This window comes from Lates calcarifer, unplaced genomic scaffold, assembly GCF_001640805.2.
Source record: "Lates calcarifer isolate ASB-BC8 unplaced genomic scaffold, TLL_Latcal_v3 _unitig_1092_quiver_764, whole genome shotgun sequence".
NCBI classification, from domain to species: domain Eukaryota; kingdom Metazoa; phylum Chordata; class Actinopteri; family Centropomidae; genus Lates; species Lates calcarifer.
This window is the reverse complement of record NW_026115281.1, coordinates 77,511-98,906: the sequence shown is the minus strand read 5'-3', so window position 1 is coordinate 98,906 and position 21,396 is coordinate 77,511. Positions and strand designations below refer to the sequence as shown.

The 21,396-nt window shown below is 42.0% G+C and overlaps 2 protein-coding genes and 1 long non-coding RNA gene across 5 annotated transcripts; all 3 read right to left on the bottom strand.

Annotated features, from left to right (window-relative positions):
• Nucleotides 1–292: 292 nt before the first annotated feature.
• Nucleotides 293–2,597, bottom strand: LOC127139297 (uncharacterized). Its single transcript, XR_007809467.1, has 4 exons — nucleotides 2,526–2,597; nucleotides 1,413–1,526; nucleotides 992–1,265; nucleotides 293–389 (listed from the first exon to the last, which is right to left on the bottom strand). It is a non-coding gene; the product is annotated as an uncharacterized LOC127139297 (long non-coding RNA).
• A 622-nt stretch (nucleotides 2,598–3,219) lies between these two features.
• asah2 (N-acylsphingosine amidohydrolase 2) lies at nucleotides 3,220–15,191 on the bottom strand. 3 transcript variants are annotated; one of them, XM_018680799.2, is made up of 22 exons: nucleotides 15,092–15,191; nucleotides 14,857–14,976; nucleotides 14,160–14,341; nucleotides 12,522–12,676; nucleotides 10,840–10,983; nucleotides 10,491–10,667; nucleotides 9,308–9,435; nucleotides 9,133–9,210; nucleotides 8,878–8,998; nucleotides 8,605–8,730; nucleotides 8,432–8,518; nucleotides 7,387–7,491; nucleotides 7,082–7,163; nucleotides 6,828–6,943; nucleotides 6,403–6,497; nucleotides 5,925–5,964; nucleotides 5,751–5,849; nucleotides 5,515–5,610; nucleotides 4,765–4,914; nucleotides 4,133–4,189; nucleotides 3,941–4,029; nucleotides 3,220–3,697 (listed from the first exon to the last, which is right to left on the bottom strand). In XM_018680799.2, the coding sequence occupies exons 3-22, from the start codon at nucleotides 14,287–14,289 to the stop codon at nucleotides 3,499–3,501; spliced, it is 2,274 nt and encodes a 757-aa protein (XP_018536315.1). In that variant the 5' UTR covers nucleotides 14,290–14,341; nucleotides 14,857–14,976; nucleotides 15,092–15,191; the 3' UTR covers nucleotides 3,220–3,498. The 3 variants fall into 3 exon arrangements, with proteins under 3 accessions (XP_018536315.1, XP_018536317.1, XP_018536318.1); XM_018680801.2 differs by having other exon boundaries at nucleotides 14,160–14,338; XM_018680802.2 differs by having other exon boundaries at nucleotides 14,160–14,294.
• Nucleotides 15,192–16,208: 1,017 nt separating this feature from the next.
• LOC108886126 (microfibril-associated glycoprotein 4) lies at nucleotides 16,209–19,065 on the bottom strand. Its single transcript, XM_018680798.2, has 6 exons — nucleotides 19,045–19,065; nucleotides 18,283–18,438; nucleotides 18,003–18,041; nucleotides 17,787–17,883; nucleotides 17,385–17,552; nucleotides 16,209–16,711 (listed from the first exon to the last, which is right to left on the bottom strand). The coding sequence occupies exons 1-6, from the start codon at nucleotides 19,048–19,050 to the stop codon at nucleotides 16,458–16,460; spliced, it is 720 nt and encodes a 239-aa protein (XP_018536314.1). The 5' UTR covers nucleotides 19,051–19,065; the 3' UTR covers nucleotides 16,209–16,457.
• Between the last annotated feature and the right edge of the window lie 2,331 nt (nucleotides 19,066–21,396).

Genomic DNA, 21,396 nt, shown 5'->3' with positions numbered 1-21,396 from the left:
CCACAACATTTCACAAATCATTTTGACACCTTACTGTGACAGTTTTTGAGGCCTCACTTGATGTAAAGCTGTTAATTACCTTGAGGCCTCTGTCCTGTTCTCAAAGAACTTCTTCATTGCACGTAGACTCTCTCCGATCATGGACGACGTCTCTGCGATCGCGGACAATGTCTCTGAGATTATGGACAAAGTCTCTGCGATCATCGACAATGTCTCTCTGAACGCCGGCAATGCCGACTTATCGGGGACCAGGTCACCACGAGTCATGGACAATGTCTCCGATCACGGACGATGTCTCCCTCATCCTCAACAATGTCTCTCCGATCGAAGACGTCGTCTCGGCGATCATAGACGATGTCATGGATGAAGTGCTGACACTTGGAGGAAATCTAAGAGACGCATACAAAAGAAAATGATCAGTACTCTACTACCTACTCATCAACAGTTTAACCATGAAAACACAGAGAAATATTCAACATTACAGCTGAACTAGAGCATTTAACAAAACATGTTTATGCCTTATCATACTAAGACGTTGTCTTGCCTTACTATACTATGATATTTCCACAACATTTTTGATACTTCACTATACCACTCTGGTTGAGTGGTTGTGGTTGAGGGAGATGGCCGCCCACCCTGAGTCTGATTCTGTTCAAGGTTTCTGCCTCTTAAAGAATGTTTTTTCTTGCCACTGTCGCCAGATGCCGAGTACGGTCTAGACATCATACTATGACTTTTTTAAATGTCTTACTACATTATGACTTTTTTGACAGTTTTTGATGTCTTAATACTGTGAATTATTTCATACTACTTCTGATGTTGCTAATTACTTTTACATTACTTCTATTAATACAGGTTACTTATACATTATTTTTTATATTGCAGATTACTTCTTTTATTAAATTTTTCTGATATACTGACTACTGAATATAAACAGTCTAATGTCAGTGCTGTGTGTTGGACAGTTGATGTAAAGCTGTTTGGGAATTACCTGGAGGCCTCTGTCCTGGTCTCACAGAACGTCTTCATTGCACAAAGACTCTGCGATCGCGGACAATGTCTCTGAGATTATGGACAAAGTCTCTGCGATCATCTACAATGTCTCTGAACGCCGGCAATGCCGACTAATCGGGGACCAAGTCACCATGAGTCATGGACAATGTCTCCGATCGTGGACGATGTCTCCCTCATCCTCAACAATGTCTCTCCGATGATGGACCATGTCTCTGCGATCGTGGACGATGTCGTTGACGATTTGGTGACACCTGGAGGAAATCAAAGAGAAACATACAAAGGAAAATGATCAATTATTTTTATGATTATACTTTTCCAATATATTCAATACTGAACATGAACAGTTTAATGTCAGTGCTCTGTGTTGGACAGTTGATGTAAAGCTGTTTGTGAATTACCTGGAGGCCTCTGTCCTGGACTCATCGTGGACTACGTCTCTGTGATCGCGGACAATGCCTCAGAGATTATGGACAAAGTCTCTGCGTCTCATGTTGTGAACGAAGTGGTGAAACCTGGAGGAAATCAAAGAGAAACATACAAAGAGAAATGATCAATACACTACTACCTATTTCTCATCAACAGTTTAACCATGAAAACACAGAGAAATATTCAACATTACAGCTGAACTACAACATTTAACAAACATTAGAGGCTGTTTCAGAAAATCAACAGTTGACTGTCATCACCTCCTGAAGAACCAATGACAACAAATATTTGGGGAAAAGTCAAATGATTATTGATTGTTTGTCTATCAACTAATTGAACTGCACAACAATAAACACTATCAGTTACTATTTGAATGCAGGATTTTAACTTGTGTTGTTTATACTTATACAGTAAAAAGTCAGAGTATTTCTTCCACCACAGACGCTCACATACAGAATCATTATTTCACATTTCAACCTTCTTCTTATTAACACACATTTAAAATGTCTTTGTTTTGTGCTGTTTTCATTTAATGAATAACAACCACATTTACAAAGCTGTAAAGATCTTTTTAATATCACTCTCTGACCAATAGTTCAAATTAACACACTTGTAGAATTAGATATTGTTTTTTTTTACAGTGTCATCTAGTGTATCTAGCACAAACACTTAATTAAGAGTTTCTGATCATGTACAATCAAACTGAAGTGAAGATATTTATTATTATTATTTTATTTTTTGAAAGACAAGGCTCATACTAACGCTGACATCCAGGTGTAAAGCAGGAGAATACAACATGACCACAGACACAAACCGGTGACACCGACACGACAGGCCGATATAAACCGATAAAATGTCCGTAACGTGACTGTAAACAAACACAGCAGAGATTTAAACAGACTCAGGAGCTCGTTGTTTTCACCACGTTGTCATGTCAGGGAAACACACACACACTCTGACCCACGAGATAAAAACCTCTGAAAATGGAAATAAGATCAAAACAAGTTTTTACAAAAGAAGGCTAATGCTAATGCTCGCTGCTAACGCTAACACTGGCCGGCAGCTTCTTCGCTCGTTCACCTTACCTTCGCAGGTGTATTCAGCCTCATTCATGCTCGACAAACAGCAGCTCCACAGTTTGTTTTAACATCCGGGCTTCTTCACTGATTCAGTTTCTCACAGTTTCTGACAAACAGAGGCGACGGTTCAGACGCTGGTTTAAATCTGCTTCCGGCTTCGTGTCTCCGGTGTCATGACCGGTGACGACACATGACGCGACCAATGACGACACACGCCAACAGCGGCAGAAAAACGGGATACAGAGATGAGATGTTCAACTTGTTTCTTTCAGCGGAATTTTAAACTACTGAGATTAATCGCGTTAAATTGTAACACATTCATTTTGTTGATAATATATTAAAATGTGTTTACTTCTAAAATTTTGAATTGAGGGGCCAAGCCATTTGTTTGCCCCTGCGTTACAGCGTCAGTATGTAAGATCTGTACTCACATGTTTATGAACAAACGTTTATACTTATTAACACTGTTAATGGACCTAACATGAAAATGTTTGCAGGACTTTAAAATATTGTTTAACAATAAACTCAATACCAAGTTATTAGAATAACTGAATTTCTCTACTTGCAGCTAACATTTAGGTTTATAGCATTTAATCCGATTACAAAGAAACGACAACCAGAGTCTCATGTAACAACCAGAGACAAAACACAACCACAAAAAGACACAAAATGTCCATAAAGAAACAGAAAACAACTACAATGAGAAGCAAAATCATTTTATATTAGAGGTTGTTTTTAGGCAGCCATTTATTTCTTTGATTAAACAACGTAGCTAATGTAATGTAGTAATGTAGATTTCATCACTGAATAGAACTGGGACTGCCCTCCATCTTTAAATCTGTGCCCCAGTCTGAGAGCCCCATTTCAAAGAGTCTAAACCCGCTCCTGCTGGAATGGGTTCTTGCATAAAGTCCCAGAGAGTTAGTTTGAGTCGATGGTCTTGGGATTTCTGTTCCTTAATGATCAGGGACCGGTGATGTCACTGATAATAAAAGCTGGCAGTGACTCTGAAGACGTCAGTTGTGCCTTCATATGGTGTGATGACTGGTCGCAGGCCTTTCATCTGTTTGTAGTGTCCAAAGTGTTTGATCCTGTAGGAGCCGCTGGGGGCCGACAGGGGAATGTGCCACTCGACGGTAGCGTTACTCTGTCGGTTTGATCCCTGCAGCCAGTGAAACCTGCAGCAAGAAACGTCAAACAATATCCTCAAAGACAACTGAAGTAAAAAGATTGAGATTACACCTGGCACCTGGTTTTTGATTTAGTTTTAGCTAGTTGAGAGCACTAGTTCCTGATCACACTCACACTTTTACATTGACTTGTAACAGAGTATTTTTGCAGTGTGGTATTAGTACTTAAGTAAAAGATCTGAATACTTCCTACACTACATAGAGCACACTACACGCTACACACTAACCTACCTGGTCTCCCATGACGCATCAGTGTGCACAACCTCCCAGGTTTCTGTTCTGTTATCATGAATCTCCACAGTAACAAAAGTTTTATCTCTCTGCAACAGACATCAAGATGGATGATGTTAGGGAGCCAAGACGCAAACAGGAAGTGAAGCAACAGACAACAAATCAACAAAGAAGCCGTTTTTTGGGTCTTACAATGTCTCCGGAGTGCCTGGGGTTTCCTGCTACGAATGTGACAGAGACAACATCACCCTGAAAAACACAAGAAAACAGTGTCATCAGCATAGTGTCGGATCTTCCAGACTCACTTAGCAGGGAATCAAGTAGCAAAAGACAACTTTTTAGTTTGAACGTATAATTATGAAGTAAATGTTGACTGCACAGTGTAATGGCTGTAGAGTCATGACACCATCGTTAAGTTAAAATTAGTTCCCTTTGAGCCTATGAACCTGGTGTGATTTTTCCCAGAAAAATAAAAGGCTCCATTTACTGCATAAAAGAAGTACATCTGCCACTGATCAACCAAAACACACAGTGGACAGTGGTTTTGTTTTCCCCGTAGGTTTTGGTAGTTTTCAGCAGAATAACCGGAGTGACTGTGAAACCCAGCAAAAGAGTCTTTTATCTCTCCTCATTGTTTATTAGGTAGAAAGTCAGTCAGTCAGATAACATCTTCTTTAGTTGCTTCCTCAGGTTAAAACGATGTTGTCAGCAGCCGTACAGTTCATATGCTGTTGCTACTTAATATGGTGTCATTCATTCATTTAGTTACAGAGACATGATTGTAGATAAACTTCAGATTTGAGATGAGTGAACATGTGTCCTACCTGTCTATAGACGGGGTAAACCTGCTGCAGGACGTCTCCAAAGCTGGTGTTCTCTGGTTTTCTGTCAACAGCTGCTGCAGGCAGCAGACTGAAGAGATTCTTGGTAAAGAAGGGAGGCTCAGGACCAGCTGGCAACTCTGACACTTTGTCCTGAAAACACAAAAACAGTCGTACATGCTGTCACTGCTAGTGTTCCAGTAACACAAGAAGCATAATGAGACTTTCTAGATTTTATCAGTCTGGTTATTATTGTCTGTTTTAGTTTTAATTTGGTTTATGTCTTGGAACAACAGCTCCCATAATGCTTCAGGGGATGTAAACAGGAACCATGTTTCCTCAGACGAAAAGTTAAAAACAGGAAGATTCTGAATGTTCTGCAGTTTGAAGGAGCATCTTTTTTTCTGTGATTTCTAAGAGAATTTATAGACATTTATTTGATGACAGACATCAGAGATAATCATCATCATCAGGAAGTGTCAGTTGCATTAAATCTAATAATTCATGTTTCATGTCTGTGTGTTCAGATTTGTGTGTGTTAGCACAAGAAGTGTGATTTGTGGAAATCTGTGTTTTACAGCATTTTAATCACCTAATTATTTTTATATATAGTTTGTTTAGGCTGAGTTTGGCTCAGTCTTTCATGTTTTAATTTACAGGTAAATATATCACGTTGTTGTAGAAGCTAACATATGATAATTTACATCCAAGCTGTGAGATTATGCTCATATTGTGGGGAAACGTTTAAAACACCTGTGCGATGGCTCTGGCCAGACCTCGGTACTTGTGCAGGTAGGCACTGAGCGTGTGCGGACCGTAGATGGTGGAGGCTCCTTCGTACCGCTGCACCTGAAAAACACAAGAAATAAATCCGAAGTTTCCCTCTGCTCTCGCTCTTTCTGCTACTTGTTGACTGTGCAGTAGGTTTAGGTTGTTTCCGTTCATGGCTCTAAGTACTACAACACCCATGAGCCTTAGCTGTTGTGTACCTGGTACTCTTCATAGGTGGTGATGTAGTGAGTGTACACATTACTGAGGCCGGCGATCACCACCTCCGTGTCCCTGAACGTCCCCTCCGACTCCAGCTCCTGAAATAAACACACACTGATATCACTGACATGTTTCAGGTGTTTGGTGACGCTGATGTTTGTGCTGTTTCTCACCTGTTTAACAGCTTCTCTTAATCTCCTCCCTGACATGGTGCTGTTAACGTGAAGAGCAAAGCAACTGGGTCAGTATGTTCACACCACACAAACACCATCATCAGGGGTTGAATGTTAATTGTCAGCAGAATACAGAGCTGCAGGACGGAGCCTAAAACCAGGAAGTCAGTTAGCATGTTAGCATGTTAGCACTTCCTGTTCTCTCGTCCCAGAGTCAGTGTGTTTCTGGTTAAATGTCTGAAATAAGGTCTGTGGTTTTAACACAAGCTCAAGACATTTTCAGGTTTGATTCTGGGACATAAAATGGGTCAGTAAATCCCCCACTCCTGATGTTTGAAGCTTTTACGTGTTTGTTGATAGAAGCCAAGTGACTTCATCCCTGTAGCTCTGTATCAGTATCAGTGCCAGTGTTATCAGTGTTAACGGTGTCATCAGCAGTAAGATTATGAGCAGCCCTGTGTTAGTGCAGTGTTGTTACGTCATCTCTCCAGGAACAGCTACGACAGCTACAGATCCGATGGTGATGATCTGAACATCGATGATCTGAGGATGCCAGGGCAGAGGCCAGTTCATCTGCACACACACACACACAACCGCAGTGTGTTAACAAACAGTAACACATGACTAACTTCAGGTCGTCCTGAAGTCACAGACCTGCTCATTTTGTTGTTTACTGTTGCTCCCTCTGTTTGGTGTCTGTCTTAGCATCGGCTAACAACTGGATTAACAAGGACCTCATCCCTTTAAGAGGGATCATTTAATTATTCCAGACCATCAGGCTGTATTCTGACTGAACTGAATATCTTGATGTGACTGCCTCGGTCTCGTTTACAGGGAAGAAGAAGATCATCTGTAGATCAGATGTTTTAATTTGAAGTTTGTGTATCTGTTGTTAAACCTCACCTCCCCTGTGCTGAACAGGATTGGTTTGGGATGATGGCATTCCTGTGTCTGATTGGATGGCTCGCCCAGGAGAGCGTCTCTGATCCCGTCCCAGAACGGGTCGCCGTCCACAGCACCTTCACAGAGAGAGACAGAGAGAGAGAGAGAGACAGAGACAGAGACAGAGACAGAGAGATTTCTCTGAGTTCAGACCAGGAGCAGTAGAGTAACAGTGGAGTAACAGCAGCGTGTGAGTAAAGTCACAGTAGAGTCACCCTGAGTAAAGTTGAGGTCTCCTCCTCCATCTGTTGTTCCTGCTGCAAAACTGTGACCCAGGGCTGGTTTACATGTTCTGACCTGACACACACACACACACACACACACACACACACACACACACACACACACAAACAAACAACAAAGTAAAATCAAACTCTGTTGGACTAAAGTTTCAGGGGAAAACAAGCATGGATGCTGTGAAAGAAAGAGATTATTTCACTTTGTTTCATTTCTGTTTTTTTTGCAGCTGTTAATGAACCATTTCCCATGAGCCCTGTGTTTGTGTGTGTGTGTGTCTGACCGTGTGCGTGCTGTTGATCTGAACAGTAACGTCCGTCATGTTGACCCATTGATGAGCAGAGTGAAGGAAACCGGTCACCTCCTCTGCTGCGTTTGCGTACAGCTCCTGCAGGGGGCAGCAACACAAATGCACATCTGTGTCGACTCACAGTGTAACTGTAGAGCTCCTGGAGTTGATGTCACACAATCCCAGCATGCAACAGTTGAAATCAAAACACCACCATATTGGCAGGAAAGTGCACCGTTCAGATTACTGCCAGGCACATCACTGCTAGCAGCTAACTCATCTCTTTGCCTGTTGTTTTTATAAAAGTGGTGGACAGTCAGGGACAGAAAAAGGGGAGAGCATTTTATCAGACCCCCAAAGATTCTGAAAGACGACAGAAATGGATAACTGTCATAAAACGAGCTAGAAGAAAACAGAGCAATGGGAACCAGCAGGAAACAGATTCTGTAGTGATCATTTCATATCACGTAAAGAATCACTTCTTCTTCACACTTCTTCACTTTAAGATCTTGTTTATTTTACTGCTTTTATTAAGATTTCTGTTTTCATAAAAGCCGTTTCAGACCTGTGTATTGTGGTGTGGATTCTAACTTGTTGGACGAGGTAAAGTCGATCAGGTTGTAGACGTCTGCAGGTCTGTTCAGTTTCTGTGGATTTAAAGTCTGAAGTGAACTCTGACGGATTGAAGTCAGGCTCAGGCTCTTCTTGCCAACATGGCGGTGTAAACAAACCAAGTCACGTGACGCCTGGAGCTCTATAGACTTTGAACTAAAACCAGAGTCATAGCCTTGTAATAAAAAGTGTACTTTATGGGGGACGTAGTTTTTGTCCCCACAATGCACTGTGTGAACCGAACAAACTGGTGTTCCCATAATGTAGTAAACACAACTATTACTGTGGGGACTTCTCATTCAGCACAGTCATAACTCTTTGTTTACTGTGTTCTACTGTTTCTTTACTCACTGTCGACAGCTCTCACTTGAGAGAAACTTTATCTACATTTAAAAACCTCAATCAGGACAAACAGAAGAGACACTACCTTGGCCTTCCTGTAGACGTTGTGTCCGATGATCCTTGTGCTGTCGAACATGTCGTCTCCTGGTCCAAACGCCTGACACATCTTGGTCTGACGGACACACACACCTCCTGTTTACTGTCTGATTATACTGTGTGTGTGTGTGTGTGTGTGTGTGTGTGTGTGTGTGTACCTACCCCTCCTACAGGACAGGAGCTGTTCAGGTAGTCGCAGGGCAGCCCGGTGTTCACACAGTGAGGTCCTCTGGTGTTTGGACTGACGTCGCCGAGGTTACTGGACGAGAAACCTGCCACAAAACCTCCCTGAGATACAACACACACACACACACACACACACACACACACACACACACACACACACACACACACACACACACACCACCTCTCAGGACTCACCACATAACGCTGAATGCCAGTTTGCAGCATGTATGTGTCAGCTGGCCCCCTCACCTGTCCAGGTAGCTCTCCGGGGTTCTTGTCCTGCTCCAGCAGGTAGGAGGCGTAGCCCATGTTGTCGCTGCTCACCATGCGGTTGGTGTAATTCATGCTGACGGCGTGGACGGCAAACCAGCTGTGAGGAGGGACAGAGTCAGACCTTGTTCAGTTTATTTCTTTATCATACAGCCATTAATATAAAAAAAATCAATCGATCAATTATTGATCGATTGATTGATATGAGTGAAGGATGGTTATGTGTGTTTTTACCTGAGCATACCGATCCCGTCTCCGTCCAGATCAGTGAACTTCAGTACCAGCACCTGTTTATCTGTGTTCCACTTATACCTGAGGGAATCAATAACAATACTGATCAATACTGTCCTTACACCTCTCTCTCTCTCTCTCTCTCTCTCTCTCTCTCTGTGTGTGTGTCACTGTGTACCTCTGTCTCTCGTCCTCAGGGTTGTTCAGGTAGGAGTGAGGGCTTCTGTTCAGGCTGCTGTCGTCTAGCTCTCCTCTGTTCCTGTAAATCCGGCCTGGCTTCATGCTTCGATGGGCTATGTCTATACTCTGGAAAACAAGGTTTACAATAATAATCGTCATGGAGGAGGAGAGAGGGCGTCAACACAGGAGTCACACAGGGATGGGCTATGGCTATACTCTGGAAACAAAATCATCCCATCTTCATTACACTGCAGGTTATGTCTATGCTCTGGGAAATTTTAACTGACTTATCTTCGACAGCTGAAACTGCTGCATGAAGTTAGGCAGGACGCATGAAGAAGTGGCAGCACACATGCCCCTGAACTACCCACCGGCTCATTGTATTTTCTAGGAGTGGTGTATTCTCCGAGGCCCCTGAGCTACCCACCGGCTGGTGAAATGCAGAGCGGAGCCTCTGCTGTTGTAGTTTCCTGCAGCTGCCACTCGGTCGCCACACAGCCACATTTCACTGCTTCTCCACTGCAGCAACTTAAACAGCCTGTGACCTGGTGTGTGTTGAATCTGCTTCACTGTGATCACTTCCTCGTTTATAACCTTGTTTCTTGGTTCTAATGTTTTTGTTGCTCTGGTTGTGCGTCTGAGAAATCTACATCTGAACAAACATTAACGCAGCCTGGACATGTTTGTTTTTTCCAGCGAGTCGTCTCCTGCTCTTTATTTGTTAAAGATGCTCGAAAACTCATGAAACATTTACATTTTTTTTTTTACTGGTTTTGTGTCTGGATGTGGCAAAATGGCTTCAAATTGTTTCACCTACGTGCACGACATCCCCTGACGTAACAAAGAAGCCCATTGGAACCAACAGGAAGTCGGCCATTTAAAATTTACTGCAGTTTTTGTCGTTTCCAAGCAAAAACTTCAACAAAACCTCCCAGAAACTTTAGCAGATGAATTCCAGTGTGGTGAGAGTAAAGAACACCGCAATGATAAATTTCAAAGCTTTTGATATGAGCACGAAAGCTTTCAATGATTCACCATCAAACAGGAAGTTGCTGTAGCTCACACAAACATATAGATGTAGAGATGACTGAGTGTGATTCTAACTGATGATGATTTGATGGAATATTTGTTGTTTCATGAGGTTGTCAGGTCACTGAATATAAACCAGTCCACACACACACCTTGACGATGCCGTTGACCAGCGGCTCCATCGACGCCTTGATGTAACCTTTACTGCTGATCATGAACAGAGTGTACTGGAAATATCCGGCCGGTCCACAGTGAGTGTGAGTCCCACTCAGAACCACGTTATCCTGCCGGTACAGATCCCCGTACTTCACCTGCAGCGCCTTCAGAACCTGAGCACACAGAGTTACAGTACACCAGCACTTCAATACTCTGTTACATGTAATAGAGTACTTTAACACTGTGGTATTTGTACTTTTAATATATAAAGGATCTAAATACATTTTCTACCACTGGATTACATGAACTGTGTGTGTGTGTGTGTGTGTGTGTGTGTGTGTCCACCTCCAGTCGTAGCCTCTGTGATATCATTCCTACATCGGCGGTGACGAACACGACTCTCCGCTTCCCGTCATCGATGATGAAGGCTCGGCTGTACAGGCGAGTGTGTATACCTGCAGCCGTCTGCTGAGGGTTGGCATAACCCATCTAAACACACACACACACACACACACACACACACACACACAAATGGACTGGATCAAACTCAACCATGATTCAGTTCTTCTGTTTTTAGATGGTCCGGACTTTGGGATCAATTACAGGAAGTAAAGCCTCATCACTCATCAGTAGAAGAAGAAGAATAAAGTCCTGAGAAGTAAAAATGAGTGGCAGCAGCACATGAGGAGGAATTTCAGAGGACATGAGTTAAATCTTCATCACATACCCTCAGTTCCAGTTCCATTATTCACCTGTTCTATGACAGTCATACTGCCCATCCCTGTCACACCTCATAAGTCGTGGTTCTGGATCAGATTCTGCAGGTTTTGGTTTGATGTAGATCTGTCAGGTAAAGTTCTTTAATGTGCTCACATCAAAACTAAACGGATCAAATCTAAGAAGAACACAGAGTCTGGTTCAGACTCAGGTCTGGTTTGACACCCCAGAACAGGCCGACATACACTGGTCCAGTCCTTGCTGCCAACACTCAACACAAACGTGGGCCTAACTGCACCAGATCCAGAACTCTGAGCCTCAAAACCTAATCCAGTGTTTAGCTGTACAGGAGGATGATCTGAGAGAGTTGGTAATCTGGTACCAGAAACAGCTGGACTCAACCTGGGTTTGTTCATTTGATCCAGTGTTTGTACCAACAGTCTTTAACTGCTGTCCATGATTTATGGACGCTGGCTGTCAATGGACAGTTTCCCCAGAGAGTAGAAGTCATACTGAATGTAAAAATCTGTGTTTCATGTCTTTGTGTTCAGATACAACTCTGATTGTGATAAACCAATCAGGTATGAGCTGTTGATGGTGTTGATAAAAAGGGCAACCTACAATAACTAACTTCCTGTTTTAAGTTGAAGATAAAAGCAGGGATCAGATATCTACCAGGGTTCTGTGCTTGTTAGCATCTGTGAGCTAGCTGCTGCTAAAAACGTCCCTGAGCAGATTGTGTGTTTCCTCCCGCAGTTCATTCAGTAATGTAAACCTGAGGGTTTAAGGTCCTCTGACTGAGTTTGATATCTCAGATTTCAGCAGAGGAACCATAAAGATTATCAGTCCGAACACTCCCATTCAGACAGGAACTTTGGAGTTTGATTCCCTGCAGATCAAAAGTTACTTACTTAACTCCTCAGTGAGCTGCTGTTTAGGTCCAGGTTGACAAAATATGTAAAAGTAAAACTACACTGCTCCACTGCACCTCTCTTCAGATGTATGGGTATTATACATTACAGGGCACAGGGTAGATCAATGAGAGATGACAAATGAAGAATTTAATTTTTAAATCCAAACTCATATTATGCAAAAGTTGTTTTGTGTCTCCAATGTATGTGCTGTCTCTACTATCGTCTCTACATGGACGGTTGGATATACCTTAAAGACTTATACAGAGCAGTGGTTAAACACTTAACCCTTTGAACACACCATGAGTTGGACTCATGACTTCTGAAAATGGAAGAGGCAGCGCGACAGGAGGCCTTGAACGCAGCATCAGTGAGCGTGGTGAGTGTTTTGGTACTGACCAGAGGGATTTCGGCAGGGGGCCCAGTGCAGTCGGCTCTGCCCACTCCGATCAGGTAAGGTTTATTCTGAGGAGGACTGGTTGACTCTGGACTGGGACGAAGGGTTGGATCTGGACTGGTTGACTCTGGACTGGGATGAAGGGTTGGATCTGGACCTGACAGGAGAACAGAGATCGGTAACTGCTGATTTTAAAGGACTGCACCACTAAAATCTAACATTAACAGCTGAGGTGTTGTTCAGGTGGAGCAGATGTGTTAGACGTTCTCTGAAAGAGCAGCTGTAAAGGTTCTGTGAGCGGCCATGTTTCCCTGACTTCTCAACTGGAACGTGATCACCTCAGAGTTGACGTCACTCCTACTTCAGACCTCCAATGTCAACCTTTAAAAACACCTCACAAATACATCATTTCATTTTGAAAAGGCTCAGTAATGTCCTGAAACAGCTGCTCACTCTCTACTTACTGTAGATTATTTTTGAATAAAACATCAACCAAATCTACCATTAAATGGAGGAATCTCTGTATGTCTTTCAATTTTCTCCACAACTGTTCATCCCACCAGCTTCAAACTTGGCAGGTCTTTTACTGAGGACCTGATGAAGTTAAATGTAGACTATGAAGTTATTTGGATGAGCAGTTAGAGAGAAAGAAGAAAAAAAGAACACAGATGAACACCATGAATGGCAGTTGTCACAAAAAGGAAAATGGCGACATTTAATCTACAATCATTTAAATAAATTTTGTCCCTCACAAACCTACAATCAATTCCCGGTGATGACAAAGTGAAAACAGAATTTTTTTATCTGTGGTAAATTCCACTGACTGGACATGATTTGGAGAGGCACACATCTGTTTATATAAGGTCTCACAGTTGACAATGCTCTCTCAGCTCAAACACTTCACCAGGCAGCTGTATCGTGCAGTGATAAAGCAGCGTGAGGCTAAAACAAAGTGACGCAGTCAACCAGTAGATAGGCTTCTCTGTTCAGATAAGCTGTTCGAAACCTTTCCTTTTAAAAACATACATGCAGGGCAGTTATTGAGCATCATATCATCACAGACTGTAATGTGTCAAAACATCTGATATGCAGTATTCACAGGATGCTTAGCCCTAAAACCAAATGATGGGACACATGATAAACAGATACTTCCATATATGAATCATATCTGTATCTGTAGTGAGACCAACTGTAGCACAAGCAATATAATGTTCCTACACACTGTCTGTAGAATAAAGTAGAGAAAGCTGAACTGTTCAACACAGCACTTCATATTTGTTGTTTTGTGGTGAAGATGGTAATGTGGTTTTAAATCATAATAGTTACAAATTCATCTCATGAAATATCACAATTATTCAACTTCATGAAAAGCCAGATTTTTCCAACAGCCGCTCATCCCATCCATATGTAAAGCATTTGATGGGGACTATTTTCCACAGCAGATTAATCCACCACTAAACTGTGTGTGGGACTGAATCAGAATAAACTACAGAGTGAGTTCATGATGAAGGACCCAGTCAAACAGTAGATTTATCAGACTGTACGACACGTCAGCAGACTGATACTGAAGTTTCTACTCTCTGATGTAAATATGCAGTCTGTGTGTGTGTGTGTGTGTGTGTGTGTGTGTGTGTTGTTACCTGTGTGTGTTTTCCAGGTAGCCATCAGTGTGATCAGCGTCACACACACAGCCGTCATCAGGACGAACAGGACGGCCAGCGTGGCCTCCAGAGCAGAAACACCGCAGCACACCGACTTCCTGCCCGCCATGCTGTCTGTCAACACAGACACTTTACTGATCACAGACACAGAGGTGAGTCTCCTGAAACACAGGTGATGTGTTGATATTACTCATTTCAACTGAAATACTACAATACCCATGATCCCCAGCTGCTGATGCTATGAGAACCAGCTGTAGCAAATTCAGAACAGATAAACCCGTCGGCATGGTTACTGAGTTCATCCAAAGCCAAGTCAGAATCAGAACTGACTGATTGAATCTGTTTATTGATCAGTGATTGATTGGTAACTGATCAGTTTCCTGAGAGAGACTGAATCAACACCTGAACACATGGATCATTACAGAAGCAGACGTCCATCACCAACACTGAACACGTGAAATCAAACTGGACTCAGAACTCTGGATGATTCTGACACATCAGTTCTAACATCTGTGCTGCTAATGTCCAATAAACTCCAGTGAAACACAGAGAAGCAGCTTCCAACAGAATATCTGGACTCTGGGTAATCACAGAGGAAACAACCCTGAGTCCGGACACCAATCAACAGAGTTCAGACGGGTCAGAATCTGCATGAAGACAACATGACGCTACTCACCTTCAGCTTGTGTTGACTGATCCCAGGTGTGTTTTACAGCTGAGCAGAGCAGTTCAGCTGTAATCTAACTGATAAACAGTCCAGAGTGAAGAGACGTCCCCTTGCTCCAAAGGTCACCACCTGAGCGTCACATTATAGATTATAGATTATAGATTCTGATCGGTGATTACAGATCAAACAGATTGTACAAGTGATAAAGTCACAATAAATCTTGTCTTTGGAAAGGTCCACTTACTTGTTTGTATCTGAGCTTTTGACCCGATCACAGGATCTTCATCATCGTCCGTACATGAGACAGTCCAGTCTCTCTCTGATGATCATTGGTGACTTTGGACAGGCACAGGCAGCAGCAGTTACCTGACCCGGGCACCTGCACTGCAGCTCTCAAAGACCATGTTTATTTACAAAGGTTGCACTTCCTCGTTTTAATGTGATCTAACTTTAGCTCCTGTGGTGTTTAGACGCATCTGATTAATCTCAGATTCATCTCAGAATTCTGACTTTAATCCCAGGATATAACTGGATATTATTAGAATTCAATGACATTAATAATATTAATAACATTAAACACATTAACTACACTTGAGGAGAAGGAGCCTCATAGACTCCATTGGTATTAGTTTCATTGACATTGTGGATGTAAGTTTACTCACTCTTCCACACTGAGCATCAATTAAACATAAACAGAGACAACACACACGTCCTAAAGCAAGCCACCATCTCACCACTGTGTTGCTCTGATCTGAGAAAGTCTCAGAATGACTGTGAAAAATAACAACACAACTGAAATCCTTTGTTTGGTTCAAATTTCTTGGACTGTTTTCAGTTTTAAGTTACACTAAATTCATCACCTTTGGTGACCATGTGACAAATACAGTGAATTTTCTACAGAGGACTTCTGTAGAAACTGTTTCTAAACTCTCTTTTTTTCAGTGATAATAGTTAATAAATGATGCTGGAAACCAGTAAGAAACTGTGACAAAGAGAAAAGTCTGTCTCAAGACTGGACAGAGTACAAAGACTTAGCTTCATTATAAACTTTATAACAGTTCACTAATACATCTGTACATTACATTCTGTGAGTGTGAGGAAACACAGATAAACACAAATCCTATTTCTGAATTTGGCTTTGTAACCGAGTGTATGTTTAGAGAGTACTGACATTACAATAACTATTAATACTAGAATTCATACCTCTCACAATATTAATATCTGTATTATATAAAGAAAGCAGAGTTGTAGTTTGTCAGTGTGACCAGTAGAGGGCAGCAATGTGTCATCAGGAGGTAAAGGAACAGAGAACCAGACAGAGAGACACAGAGGACAAAGTGAGGACATCAGGTCTCATCATCTTTTTGCTTTGCTTCTGATTTATTGTCATTGTCCAGCAGATAATGATTCACATTAAGGTTCAAACCTCCACCAAAGGTTGTGTTGAAACTGCATTAACTTCCAACAAACTGTTGGAAGTTAATGCAGCTATTAGCATCTGATCAGAGTCTATGTGTCTGTTTGATTCTACTGATTATGTGAGATTACACCAGAGATGAGAGAAAAGAGAGAAAGAGATCAACATCTGATATTCTGCTGGTCCTGGAGATTTACTGCACAGGACGGATCTTCATGCTGATGGTCTTCAGGGAGTAGTCATGACCCTTCCAAAGCTTCCACTCCACTCCAACAGCGTGGATAGTGCCATCAGCCCCCCAACGATAAACACCGTTGGGGTTTGTATGGTGACAGATGTTGTACCAGAACGCCCCCAGGTAGATTTTGGCACAGTTCCCTGACCAAGTGTCCTGGTCTTTGTCAAAGGTGGAGAACTTCTGTCCACTATGATAACTCAGGGAGTCTCCTACAGAAACACAGGTGTATAATCACACTACATTACTAATGATGATACCAATAGTACTAGGACTACTGGCTGCTATGCTACCACTTTATTATTAGGTCCTGTTCTTGCTGTTACTACTGCAGCTCTCAGAGCTGCTTCAACAACTCAGCTTCTAGACGTCAGAGTCTGAGCTCAGATCAGATACTAAAGCCCAGCTGAAAGATCCTCATGTGTAGGACTGAAACATTTTCACTCTAAGTGGCTCTATCACAGAAATAATTCTACTCCCAGCTGCTTTCAGTGTTCCTGAAATGATCATGTTCAGTACAGAACTTTGTTGCACACAGTTAGCATGGATGTTAACTATTAGTGTTCATTGTACAAGAGGTTTTTTTTTTCCATAGTTTTTACAGACTGATCTGATCTTCTCAACAACTTCAAACTTTTGCATTTTAGTTTTATAAACAGGTTTTATTTTCCTTGTGCATTAGAGATGATGATGAGACTTTCAAGTCCAGTGATATTAGAAAACAGTGGGACTGACATTTCTCTCTCTGAATGTTTCACTGTGGTCTGCTGCAGTCTTTATGTTGTTTATGTTAATGTAACCACAGAGTCAGAGACATTTCCAGCTGATCTGCCCTCACTGAACCACTACAGGTACAATCTGCTCTAACTTCTCCTTTTAACTCACCCGCCCCTCCATTGATGAATCCAGACACTTGCAGTTTGTATCCGTCACATTCTGTACCAACAGAGAACGAGGAGTACCGAGCAAACACTTTCTTTCCATCAAAGTCCTCCATGTCGACCAGCAGCTCGCTCTTTCTCTCATTTGTCAGGGAGTGGATGTTTTTAAGACCTGCACACACACACATTTACAAACTGAATACAGATTAACATTTTGTTGAGATCTGTCCATAATTCAATTGAAACCTTCTTTGTCACTGAGATTGATGAAAGAAACTGATGTGAAGACTTGAGTTACAAACTTTGTCACAGTCCTGTTTCTGGACTTACACAGTAGAGTTTTATATTTGTATTTTATCACACTGAGTTTCATGTAGTCTCATGACTGTTTGGATCAGTTTCTCACCGAGCCAGTACTCTCCAGTAGCGCTACCAAAGCCGAACTTGTACTGGTCCCAGGGCCTGTAGAAGTTCACTGAGCCGTCCATCCTCCTCTGGAACACCTGGGGGACAGGTCATGTTTCCAAAACAGTGTTTTTACAGGTATGTGATTTATTGTGACAGTCCAACAGGAAGTGTTTGTACTGAAAACCACTCAGCTGTGACTTGATGAAGTACTCACCGTCCACCCTCCTCCGACTGACTCCATGTCACAGTACACCTACACACAAACACATTCATTAGTTAATGTGATCCTTCAGCTGAATCTACATCCAAATGTACTACAACCTGTACTACTACTGCTGCTGATGCTAAAAACTATCTCCACTTGTATCTGTGCTTGTTGACTGTGTTGCTGTCAGAGACGATCAGTGTCTTCACATGGTGACGACTCATCTCAGAACCAACATCTTTATCATCTAAACATGAAACCAGATGTGTCCCAGACAGGTGAAGTGTACCTGGACAGCAGACCTGTCTCCAACAGGATAGATGGTGTACACTCCACTGGGTTTGCTCTTGTCTTCTTTATGGATGTCGCTGCAGTCCATCGGGTGGATGAGCTCACCACCGCTGATCAACAGCGGAGCAAAGAGGATGATGATGAGTGGAATCATCTGGAACAGAGGAGATGTCGTCATCTAGACTTGGAGTAAGGTTTGAATCCTTTGCATTTTTATCATGTTGACTTCTAGTTTCGTGGCATGATGTGGGAAAACTGAGGACTGAGGGACCATACAGAAACAGACTGAGAAAGGTTCAGGAATCTTTCTGAGAAGATTAGCAAACATGAAAGCAGCAGGACTCATCTAGAGTCATTGTGGTAAACCTGGGCTTTCTCCACAGAGCAAATATAGCTACAGCTCATACAAACAAGTTGAACAGTATAAAAGAAACATCAGTAGACCAGTTAGATTATCATCTGAATTAAACTGTGTGTAAACCATAAAGTGTGTTTGCTTTTCTGACTCAAGCGTTGAGTAAATATAACAGTCCTCTATAGCTGCAGTCAAATCTCAGTGCACCAAGTCAGACAGCAGCATTGTTAGAGTCACCAGCAGCCCTCAGTGCCTGTAGCCACACCAGGCAAATAATCAACTGTCCCCACTGCAAACTGGTCTACTGTGTGTCCCAGCCTCTCTCTGTGTGATACAGAGACAGGACTGTTTCCCTCTGCATATGGTAAAAGCACCTTTATGGAGTGATGTTTCAGTACGACTTACCTTCATTGTCAGGTTTCTGCTGAAATGAGGTGATCAAACTCCTGATGTGGATCTGTCTGGAAGCCATGAAAACACAATCAAATAAGAAGAGACCAGAGTTCAGTCAGTAAACTCATATGAAACTGATGATTATATAAAGGTAAAACATGCTGAGTTGATATCTGAAGTCCAGATTCTGACCTCGTCACTCCCCACAAAAGACTAAACTGTAAGACTGGGGAGTGACTGTAAGGTCTTCACCCACACAAGACTACAATCCTGACACAGCAGTGTTTAAGGTGATAGGACAGTTTTTCTGATCTCCACAATATTTCCTAAAAAACTGGTCAAAGTTGAACAATGTTCACTCATTCTCCCAATCACTCCTTTTCTGCATGAGAATCAAACAGTTTAGGATTTTTTATGAGCGTAAATCAAATTACATTTAATCTCAGTTTTGAGTAACCACAGCTACAGAGTCTTTGTTTGGCCACAACTTGTCTTCCTAAGCTGCCCCCAGGCTGAACTCCTGCAACAAACTGTGACTAATATCCACATTTTTCATTTGGAAAAACCATCTCTCATATAATGACTATACTAATCTAATCTAATCAATTCAGTGTAAAAAAAAAAAAAAAAAAACAACTTATTTTTCACAGCTGATTTGCAATTTTCAATTATTATTTACATTTATTGCAATATCAAAAACAGTCACAAACTTTATCTCAACTTAGTTTGGAAATATAGCTTTTGACTAAGACATTTTAATTTGTAAAAATCACAGAGGACCTGTGTGAGACCCTGGAGGAGCTGATGATATTAATGCTCACACTACATCTAAGTCATGTGTGATGTCTGTTGGTGGGATGCTCACCTGTCTGAACTCACCTGCAGGTCAAACTGAAGAGACGTTGTGTCTTCACCTTCAGAGGAAACAGAGACAAACTGCTGCTTCTCCTTCAGTCTGACAAACTCTCTCAGCTTCACTACTTATATCTACAGAAGGCTCAGTGATGTCACACCTCTCTGACCATCTACAAATACACATCAAGTAAATACACATTTCAATGGAACAGTTTGAGAGTGTTATTAGTTCAAAACAAACAGTCCAATACCAACAGATGAATATTATCAATGATATGTCATCCTAACTATTGACTGACACACCCAGTTCATCTGTCACTCCAAAACCTGAAGTAGATCCTGTCCGTGGTTCAAAGGTGTTTAACTTCACTGTAACATGAGACTGAAGATTCTGTTTCCTTCTTCAGCCCTGTAGTGAGGGATGATTGTAAATTTAAGAATCTCAAACTTAATTTGTACCATTTGTTAATAATTCTTTTCTCAATGTATCAATCACACTAGAAATAATTCAATGTTTGAACATACTCATACAAACAACTTAATAAGTATCACTGGACTCTAAGTTACAGCAGTAAAATAGAGTACATGCACAATAAGAATCTAATTTTTGATCCTACACTGACATACACTCCTGAACAAATCTTAAGACTGGGGAAAAAATTACAAGTATTCACATTTCGTGCTGGTGGATCATAACCAGGTTGTAAGTAGAGCTTCAAAATGTGAACGAAAGTTTTATTCTCTGATGGCAAAAAAAATCCTGAAAAAGTCCTGATGGCTTCCACCATTACTGGCACCACAAGGAGATCTGAGGTGCTTTTTCCTTCAATGGAACTATGGAGCTTCAGGTTGTGCAGGGGCACCAAACCGCGGCTGGCTATGCAGAGATGTTGCAGTGGGCATCCCTCTTGACTGACGGCCATCGTCTGTGCGGTGATGACTGGATCTTTCAACAGGACAATGCTGCAATTCACAACGCCCACCTGACGAAGGACTTCTTCCAGGCTCTTTTGGACCCTGATCCCCTGATCTAAATCCCACTGAGAACTTTTGGGGATGGATGACAAGGGAAGTTTACAAAAATGGACGTCAGTTCCAGACCGTGGATGCCCTTCATGAAGCCATCTTCACCACATGAAACAACATTCCCACCAGCCTCCTGGAAACACTCCCATCAAGCATACCTAAAGGAATTTTTGAGGTGATCAACAGGAACAGTGGGGCTTTTTTGTATTTTGAAGCTCTACTTTCAACCTGGCTAAGATCCACCAGCACGAAATGTGAATGAGTGAGTGTGAGTGAGTGTATGACTGTCAGCTGAACTCATTATTATTAGTTTCAGCAGGCCTGCAGAACCACTGGTTAATTAATAATGAGATCCAGTTTCTGAATGTGGAGCAGCCTGAAAGTCTGGTTACCTATGGGCTTCACAAAGTTCAAATGTCAGAGATGATCAGTGTTATTCACTTCACCTGTCATTGGCTTAATGTTGGGGCTGATCAGTGTAGA

Bases quoted from the DNA above. Each gene is read 5' to 3' on its own strand.
- asah2 (XM_018680799.2), bottom strand. From the start codon at position 14,289: ATGGCGGGCAGGAAGTCGGTGTGCTGCGGTGTTTCTGCTCTGGAGGCC. The intron at 10,984-12,521 runs GTCAGTACCAAA...GTGTGTGTTTAG, and splicing joins CCCCTGCCGAAATCCCTCTG to ATGGGTTATGCCAACCCTCA. The intron at 8,519-8,604 runs GTAGGTACACAC...TGTGTCCGTCAG, and splicing joins GCTCCTGTCCTGTAGGAGGG to ACCAAGATGTGTCAGGCGTT.
- LOC108886126 (XM_018680798.2), bottom strand. The intron at 17,553-17,786 runs GTGAGAAACTGA...GTGTGTGTGCAG, and splicing joins TACTGGAGAGTACTGGCTCG to GTCTTAAAAACATCCACTCC. The intron at 16,712-17,384 runs GTGAGTTAAAAG...GTGTTTCTGTAG, and splicing joins ATTCATCAATGGAGGGGCGG to GAGACTCCCTGAGTTATCAT.